A 10242-nucleotide genomic window follows, 5' to 3' on the forward strand; every position below is an offset into this window, starting at 1 on the left:
TACATTGAATCAGCTGATTGTTGGACTTAAAGTCAACAAAGGTAGATACAAATGTAACAATATTAAAACCAAACAAATGAATACATTGACAATATACTCTTGTTAACCTGTCATTTTGCAAGTGTAGTTGGAAATTTAAAAACATTAGATTATTGACAAAAAAAGAAAAGCAATCCAAATTTTATTCTTTTATCGATCACTTTTATTTCAAACAAACATACATGTACAACAGCAAATATCACAGATGACTCATAAAGTGTTGAATATTTAACAAGATCATTCCCAAAAAAATTGAATAGCTTTTGTGTTGCATGAGAGGCTATGAGCTCATTTGGTGTAAAGAAAGGTAACATTTTACCAGAAACAATCGAATTTCTGAGTGTTTTACACTTACTTATTGCTGACAGTAACCTGTAATGGTTTTAAATAAAAAGAGCAAAAAAATTCACAATTGTAATGTCACAGGACCTTATTCAACCATATATTTGGTACTTTATCAATCTTGTGTTAATTGCAGTTTATTTCATGTAACACAAATCCTAAAGTTGACCATGAAGATGGACTAAAATATATCCTCTCCATTACTGTATCCCCTTACAGCAGATAGTACCAATTTCTAATGGCCACAGTCGTTTTACTCAAACAGATACATGTTGTATATTGCATTGGTGCACCAACAATTACTACTGGATCCCTGCTATTTTATTCTGTTATTGGAGAGAATCATATATTGAGTTATAGCAACATCTATTGTATGGAGAGAGAGTTCACATCTGCTTGAATATGATTATCATAATTATGGCACCAAATTAACAAAATGTTTCACACATTTCTGTTGATAGGATAAGATTTAAATGAGTATCAACTTTTTGAAACATTTTCATCTTCATTATCATAATCATTTATAACATTTATTTCCAAATATAAATCTTGTAGCATTTCTATTGTCTGTTCTTGTATTGATTCAACTTGAGCTGGTGGACAATATTCATCTGTTATACTGGATCTACAAAACATAAAACATTATTAAAAAGAAACAAACGTGATCATGCTGAAATGTCTCACCTACTATACTTATGAATTGATGTTGAAAGTCTAACATGAAGTTTTACTATAGCTACAAGTATGACATAAACTAAATATTATCAATGATCAATGAAAATAAGGTTAAGGTCAGATGAACCATGCCAGACAGATATACATGTAAGAACAGACAATTATCAAAAATAAGAGTTTATTTAAAATTCTAGAATGAAGATAAACTTTAAATTTGAGAGGCTTTTCAAAGTTAGTAAATTTATATGGGTTTTGTTTTTTCTTGTTTGAATTGTCATTTCATGCCTAAAATTCAGGGCCTGTAAAAAAATTGTGTGGTATGAGTTTAGCTCATTGTGGAAGACCAATCGGTGAACTATTTTTGTTAAATTCTGTCTCATTTTGGTCTCTTGTGGAGAGTTGTCTCATTGGCAATCATACCATATCTTTTCTTTATATCTGACAATTGTTGACAGCTCAATTATAACCTACAATAGCTGGCAAGAACATCATTTGGACTGAACAGAATTTTATTCACATTAGGATTGTCTCCCTTTTTTTTTTTATTTATTAAAACAGCTTCATCAGCTGATGCATAATGACAAAACATATAGTATTTTATGAAGCAAAAAGACAAATCAACAGTAAATGTATGATAAACCATAATTACCTTGCCATTGTAATCATCACAGGTTTATGAAAGTGGCTGATAGTTTCCTGGACAGCAGAAACAAGTAGAGTTATCTGCCCTTCAGAGCTGACATGATGAGGTAACTCTGTGTCGTCACATGTACATCCTGCGTCATGGAGTAACTGAAAATCAGGACTTTCCTCTTTATCAAATAGAGCATCTCTCAGGATCAGTATTAATTCTTTGCTGTTTAGAATAAAACAAACAAATTTTGTTGATGCTTGATTAGGATGATTGCATGTTGAACATTTGCTGAAAAATTCTGTTGAAAAAAAATTAGAGGAGTTATAGATCTTAAAAAACTATAAACTTTGTATATTCTAATTTGAGGTATTGTATCAAAAAATTAATAGCTTCTATAATAAAATATTTTGATTTATTTTGAATGAAAAATGAAAATCCAACCTTGTACTTATTATTTTCTAAAATTTGCTGTATACAGAATATTGCTACCGGTAGCTTAAATCAAAATGTGAATAGTTTTCGCATTTATAATAAATGGATTTCAGAAATAGCAGTACCAATATACAAACTTTTGACATTATACCTTGGATGATCAATTTCAGCATGTCTATCCTGATGTATGTTATAAAACACTGCCTTCAGTTCTGATAACTGTTTCTGTCTCCCTGTAGTACATTTAGATATTTCTTCATCTGATAAGTTTTTAGGTTTGTCAAATCTATACAGATCTTTTAGCATTCCATAGATTTTGTCTGAATACATAACTTTGAATGGATTCTGAGTTGAAAAGAAATCAAGGTCAATGTCTAAAATAAAATGTTTGTCACAAAAAGATTTGTGTAATATTTCAAGCTGTTTGTTCAAATTTTTTGAAGTTGTTATAATATCATTATTTGAAAAAGAATTAGAATTTTTCATCAATTCCTCTGTACATAAGCGTTTAGTATGTTGACTTGAATTGTCATCATCACATCTAATTTTGTCACAGTTTTCACTTTGATCTGATGTACATGTATCATTTTCAGTTGATAAACTGGTTCCTATTTCAATGTCAACTTTTATTCCTTGTTTAGCACTACTTGCTGGTTCCCTATCATTACATGACAGTTCCCATCTATTAGGAACTATTTTCAATACTGTGAGTTTGACCTTTTTCTTGTTCTCTAACTTTTCTTCTGGACAGTATAAAGTTTCACTAACAAAATAGTTTTCTTTGCATGTTGTTCTGAAACAAGTTGAAAGGATAAATTGTATATACAAAAATACTTTTTTTCATATTACAACTTTTGGTGTTTATTTTTTTTTCTCAAAAGGTTACCTTCTCTTTGATAGGAAGGACACTCAGGAACTTGGTCAAGTAAAGCAATGTAAAGAAGTCAAATCAAGCTTTTAATTGGTTCAATTTGCAGGAAATAAATTGTTTTTTGTTCCTATACACAACAAAATAATCTGAAAACAGTAAACTTTAACCCAAAATAGCATTGATTATACCAGTATGTCAAATTTTATTCCTTTTGGTGTCACAAGTCAAGAACCTGTAATTTATTGCTGTTAGTTTTCTCATTTGAATTGTTTTACTATAGTCTAAACAATTTGAGGTTTTCCATTGTTTAAAGTTGTTCTTCGCCATTTGGTCTTTGATGGAGAGTTGTCTTATCAGCAATCATACTTCATCTTCTTGTTTTTTATATAATAGCAGTGACTACAAAAATTAGTAGAACCTTATCACATGTATCAGTGATACTAAGCTTGTAATTTTTTATGCCACACGTTTTGTTGTGCAAATAAGACTCACCAGTGGAACTTGTATTACTGTGGATTCATTTATTTCATTGGTACCAATTTTTGTGGATTAAGGAAAACAAACATGTTCGTGGATATTTAATTTCATGGATTTGCAGTTCTAAGTATGCATACAAGCCAATAAAAAATGTTATATTCATTGAACATTTAAATTCCTGGTTTACATGTTGCCATAAAAGCCACGAAATTGGTATCCAACGAATAATAATGAATCCACAGTCAAACATTTGGAAGGCATATAAAACCGATGTTAAATTATACACAATTATGAAGTTCTAGTAGACATTTTTGTTTAGGGGCCAGCTGATGCCCATCCCTAAGTGTTGGATTTTCTGGCTGTGTTGAAAACCCTTTTGTGCCTTCAGATATTTTCTACTCTTTGACACCTTACCCATTTCCATTCTTAATTTTACTGTAAATGTAACTACCTGATACAACCTGTAGTGTTACACTTCCCAACATAGAACTGGATCTCTTTATCCTGGATTTGTTCACACCATGGAGGTTTAAACCAAACAACATGACTGATATGTCCTGCATACACCATTGGTATAATCCAGTTCTCTATACTTGTTGTCCTGAAAAAATACAATCATATTAAAATAATGGTTTGTTTTTCTGTTCATCATTTTTTTTAAATATTATAAATAAACTCATTATCATAGACACAATGCTTAAAACTATGTACAGCAGACATGCGGTACGTCTAAACACTGCTAAGGACTCCTTAGTGCACTAAGGACTATACAATGCCACTAAGGACTAGAAGAACTACTGTTATACGTGTTATTTTTGCATATTCTGTTAAAGATTGATATTTAATGCATTAATTTCAAATTTTATTGAAAAATAATCATAAATAAAAAAGATATTCAACATTTTCTAGGCACGTGCCCATTTTTCTTTGATATACCGAAAATCAATGAACCGATTGACACGTGCCAAATAAAATAACAACTGATTAAACAATCATATATTCTTTAATTTAAGAAATTGACAATTGTATCGAAAAGATTAATACTTGATTATCATAATAAAATGTGTTGTTCTTATTTAATAGTTAAAATGATTAAAAGGACAAATAATTTTGCTTTTGTTTCATTTATTTCCCCACATAGTTATTTGCCATAGGTTTTAATGTTGATGAGCGCCAACTAATAAGTAAGAGTGTGGTCAGCTTGGTAAAATGTTTATGTAAGACTCATGAAGACAAAATGAATATATATATTTATAACTTTTTTGTTTTTATTTTAATTCCGACAAAGATGCGTTACGAGTGGCTTCACTAAAACAGTAAATTCCGAAAAAAAAACCCTAAAAATCATGATTTTTATTTGTCCACTTTCTATTACTGCTTTTTACGTACTAGTACGAAAAACGATTGAATTGATAAAAATCATGTGGCGTCCTTGTGATTTATCAAAACCACTAGTTTTCAACCAGTTTGATATCAGTTTACAAAGGCGGTACTTATTAATTTGAAATTGTTTGACATTTGTTTTCTTTTTTTCTTCTAAAAGTAAAAGAAGTTTAAAATAATCATTTAACGAATTTTAGTCAGATAAGGTTTTATTTCTAATATATGAAAGAGAAATGTTTTTCAAAATGTTCCACAGTGTTTAGTACATTATTTACGAATAATTTCCTGCATTTGTTAATTTAAAGTTAAAGATATAATGTTGAGAGTGCTTTGTAAAAATTACTCACTGTTGAAGGCCGTATGGGTAACTTAAAGTTATTAATTTCTGTGTCATTTTGTCTCTTGTGAATAGTTGTCTCATCACCAACCAGAGTACCACATCATTTTTTATATTGGTTGCAAAAATTTATTATCGTATTGAACTCGTTTTTGTCCAGAAATATATTGCTCAAACGTGTTCTTCATATGATAATAAAATTTGAAAATGAACCATAGCATACGCACACTGTTTACTTGTAGCTTGCATTAAATAAGTTTGGTTACATGTAGTAAATATTTTTTTCTCAGATGGATTTTTTTTGGTCCCCAAATACATTGCTCAAACGTCTTCATATGTAAATTAAAAAAAGGATAAAATTTGAAAAAGTACCATAGCAAACGCACAAGGGTGGTTGCATGTAGTAAAAAGTTTATTATCTTATTGATTACGTGTTGTCCAGTAATACATTGCTTAACGTCTCCATATAAGAAAATAAATTTTGAAAAAGTGCAACACAAGAAACAAAATAATGTGTTTCGGTTCCAAACCTGTTCGAACGCATGTCCGTCGTCGCCCGTATTCTGTCATTTATTAATATGAACATCCAATTAAAAAACCTTCAATACACTTGAGAAAAATACTTCTTCATTCTGAAAAAAACCACATTAATAGTATTTCAACAACAATTCATTTTTTACCAATCTTGTCCATTAAACACAACAAATACCATGATTCCCGTGAAATCCGTTATGTAATATGACACGTGTCAAACGGTTCATTGATTTTCGGCACATCAAAGAAATACGGGCACGTGTCTAAATAATGTTGAATATCTTATTCATCTATGATTATTTTTCTACAAAAATTGAAATTTATGCATTAAATATCATTCTCTACCATAATATGAAAAGAAATAGCATGTTACAGCACCCCATCTAGTCCTTAGTGGCATGCTATAAGTCCTTAGTGCACTAAGGACTCCTTAGCAGTGGGGCTGCTTCATTTGTTCTAGGTCGGGCTATGCCCGGTTCGCCCTATCACGTGACCGGGTTAAATATGGCTGAAAATAAAACGAGTGGAACTGGCTGATTTAAAGATGGCGACAGAAGTTCAAATTTATACTTTTTTGCTTTCTAAGCTAGGGAATATAAAAGATGAACCTATTAACAATAAATATATATTTTTAAGATGCAGACTTTTTTTCTGAGGCCTTATTCATCCTTAAAACGTTTCTCCGAGATAATTTTATGAATTTGAAAATAAAATATAGCATGGCAATTTAATATCGTCGTAGTGGACTAATTTAGTATCATGTATCATACTAGTCTGATTGACAAAAATCAATATTCACCTTTTAAATTCCGATAATTTATCTAAAATTGCACTTTCCGCCATACTTTTATGACCGGCTGATTGCTTGCCGGTTAGTGTACACCGGCGAGAGCGGCGTATGCCTATTTGCGCCGGCGGCTGATTTTACAACAAATGAAGCGACTGTGCCTATACCGGAAGCGTCAACCGGGCTAAGCCGGGCTAAGCCGCTGTGGCAAATGAAGTACTACCAGTGTTTAGACGCACCCGCAGACATGTGTTTCTTCTATAAATATATATTAGTGACTCTCTAATCAAAAAGTGTAACAATCAAATAAATTACTAAGTTGAAGAGCATCAAATAATGATAATATTTATAGTGCTGCAATGTCCAGACAAAAAATATTAACTAATAAATTAATTACTTTTCTGTCTTTTTTTAATATTTATTTTAATAGTGGTAAAATTCAATCCAACTTGACATTTAAAATTCAATCATTTTCCTACATGTTTTCCCCTTTGTAGTACCCCAGTATTTAACACGATGTACAGTGTCAAATAAAATTTATATATCTGATATCATACTTATTCATTTAAAAATATACTTATTTAAATTATCACTTTTAAATATCAGGAAACTTTGTTAAACTGAATGCTAATTTAAAATAATATCTGTAAAGCGTCATTAAATATGATGTTGTTCAGTACACGCTTACATATTTGACCTCGTTACCTGATCACCTTTGTGTACCTTGTTATGCATCATTAGTTCTATTGATAAAGAGACAAGCTAAGGACACCTCGTCAAAGGTAACAAACCTGTAATCAGTGAATGATTTATGGCTTCAATATAACTTATTGAAGGGATAATTGTTTGACAGCTTGTTGTTATTTAAATAAAAGAAAACATGTTTTTTCTACTTTTTATTGATGTACACAAGCTAAAGACCAAGCCGTACATTTATGTTCCCAGAGAATTAGACTAACTGAGACACTTCAAAGAATCTTAAATATGCTGCATCTGTTGTAATAAACCCAATTATGACCGAAATATCTTTCTGAAATAGTATGCCCAAGCGGACATGTCCAAAACCCAAACGGACATTTTTAATGATCGAAAGTTGTTCAAAATTGAAATGACCGTTTTATGAAAAATGTCTTGAAAAAAATAATTCTATTAGACCGTTTGAGGCTGAGAGCAGCCGGTCTTTTTATAAAAGTTCCGGTCATGTCCGGAATATATGACCGTTTTGGAAGCCTTGGTTTCTATAGAGAAAAAAAATATATACAAGTCATATCTTAGATTTGAAAATGAAAAACATTGTTAATAAAAATGCCACAAAATTATAATTATTTTAATATAACAAGCAATTTTTGTGGTACAACCTGACATTTAAAAAAAATTATCTTGTTTTTAAATTCAAAGGGAGACAATTCATGTCCTTAGAGCAGAGTATCCTGAGTAAAATAAGAATCTGCATTGATAATTTAATGAATTGCTTTTATCTATTTTGAATTTATTGAACCATAAAACTAATTTTTGACTCTTTACATTGAATAATCTGCGAAGCGGATTATGTAAAATGATATTACTCATATAAGACATCTTTCTGGTATACATCATCTGCCTTCATATCACATGGAATCAGTAGATCTGGATGGGAGTCATAATGTACAAATACAATGTCCTCAACAGGGAGGTGTTTACTGCCAATACCTCTATGGATGAATGGTACGACCTGAAATGTACAAATACAATGTCCTCAACAGGGAGGTGCTTACTGCCTATACCTCTATGGATGAATGGTACAAACTGAAATGTACAAATACAATGTCCTCACTAGGGAGGTGTTTACTGCCAATACCTCTATGGATGAATCATGAATGGTACGACCTGAAATATACAAATACAATGTCCTCAATAGGAAGGTGCTTACTGCCAATACCTCTATGGATGAATGGAACGACCTGAAATGTACAAATACAATGTCCTCAATAGGGAGGTGTTTACTGCCAATACCTCTATGGATGAATGGTACGACCTGAAAAATACAAATACAATGTCCTCAACAGGGAGGTGCTTACTGCCAATACCTCTATGGATGAATGGAACGACCTGAAATGTACAAATACAATGTCCTCAATAGGGAGGTGTTTACTGCCAATACCTCTATGGATGAATGGTAAAAAAAATTGGAAAAAAATCATCAAAGATCTTCCATTGTCTTCATAATATTTTAATTTCATGTGTTTTTCATGTTTGATATATATATTTCTTGTCTCATGTTTGGCTGCCTGCTTTGTGTTTGCCCTTATTCATTTTCCATGTTTCTTCAATGCAAAAAATTTCACTGCTTACAGTTTTCACTGTTGATTTTTTATTCACGTGTGTACTCAAATTTTAAAATCAAATGTTTTCAGGTATCTTATTTTTTTTGTCAAGGCTTACTACAAACTTTTACTGTTTCCGATTATTTTGTGATTTTTGTATGTAAAAAAAAATGGTGTCATATGTTATCTTTAAACTGGACCCCTGTTGTGTTCACTTATCGCTACACTGACAACAAGTATGGCCTAAATCCCGTGGTCAGAAATCTGACCACGGGATTTAATAATTCGACGAGACTAGTACATCATGAGCTATGTTTAATTATGTATTATACTGATAGAAATCAAAGAAAAATTAGCACATTTATTACCCTACTGAGTTCTTAAGGGAACAAAAGATACCGGCTCAGTTTGTCAAGAACGTGTTAACACGCTCGTTGGTCATTTATCTGTGCTACTACCGTAGGGTTGATTAACAGATCCTTGGAACAGTAGACGGACAGGGCCTAAAATAAAATATTGTTTGTTTCCCTAATCTAGTGATGCATATTTTTTACATTTAATAAATAAGGCTAAACCGTTCAATTTTATTTAATGTGTTCTAATGTCTTTTAAAGTGACTTTGAATACGTTTTAAATTTGTCAAGTTGTTATAAGTGTTGTAGTTGGTCCAAATATAGAAACCAATAAACACATCACAATATACGTGTGTGAAATTAATCTAAACCAGTGATAAATGGATGATACAAAATACATATGACATATGAAAACATATGACATATTAAAACGGGAAATGAGGTCTAGCGTGACCCGGGAACTGCCAAATAATGAGAATTGCTAACATATACATTATTTTTATAAGCGGGATACAGGAATCTGACAAAACAGTAACATGAGTAAGGGGGATCTGGGATCGGAACCCCCCCAATGAGACCCGCTACATAATTCATAAATTTGACAGTGAGATGTAAAAATCTTAGTAGATAAAATCCCTAACAAAAGAAACAAAATCGGAAACGTTACAGTATTTCTGTTTCTCTTTTTTTAAAACATTGTTGATTTAAAAAATAATCATAGACTTCCTCCCCATTCACAGGTAATTCCTACCTCTTATTAGATAAAATATTTAAAAAAAAAAAGGCAATCTTCAAAAGGTAAAAAAAAAAACAAATAATCACAAAAAAAGTAAACAAATATTTATGTCAACAAACAAACAAAAAACTGAAAAAAAACTAGTCATTCAATGATGACAATTTGTCAAACTTGACTTATTGTAAGGCATTACTTCGTTATGATCTTCTACAATATGAAGAGGTGTGACGGCAAATTTCTTTAGTGCTTTGTTTTGTTGTCGAGCCATTTTTCAATTTTTTGAAAACGAAAACACGGGCGCAGACATGTTGAAATTCAGCAGTGAATGAATTTAAAAAT

The 10242-nt window shown here is 31.2% G+C and overlaps 1 protein-coding gene across 2 annotated transcripts; it reads right to left on the reverse strand.

The window, feature by feature from the left end:
* Window positions 1–169: 169 nt before the first annotated feature.
* On the reverse strand, window positions 170–10236 carry LOC134722030 (UPF0489 protein C5orf22-like). 2 transcript variants are annotated; one of them, XM_063585449.1, is made up of 6 exons: window positions 10097–10236; window positions 8077–8222; window positions 3922–4071; window positions 2274–2915; window positions 1706–1912; window positions 170–1006 (listed from the first exon to the last, which is right to left on the reverse strand). In XM_063585449.1, exons 1-6 carry the CDS (start codon window positions 10169–10171, stop codon window positions 862–864), a joined length of 1365 nt encoding a protein of 454 aa, XP_063441519.1. In that variant the 5' UTR covers window positions 10172–10236; the 3' UTR covers window positions 170–861. The 2 variants fall into 2 exon arrangements, with proteins under 2 accessions (XP_063441519.1, XP_063441520.1); XM_063585450.1 differs by lacking the exon at window positions 8077–8222 and having other exon boundaries at window positions 10097–10218.
* Window positions 10237–10242: the final 6 nt, after the last annotated feature.

This window comes from Mytilus trossulus, chromosome 6 (assembly GCF_036588685.1).
Source record: "Mytilus trossulus isolate FHL-02 chromosome 6, PNRI_Mtr1.1.1.hap1, whole genome shotgun sequence".
NCBI classification, from domain to species: domain Eukaryota; kingdom Metazoa; phylum Mollusca; class Bivalvia; order Mytilida; family Mytilidae; genus Mytilus; species Mytilus trossulus.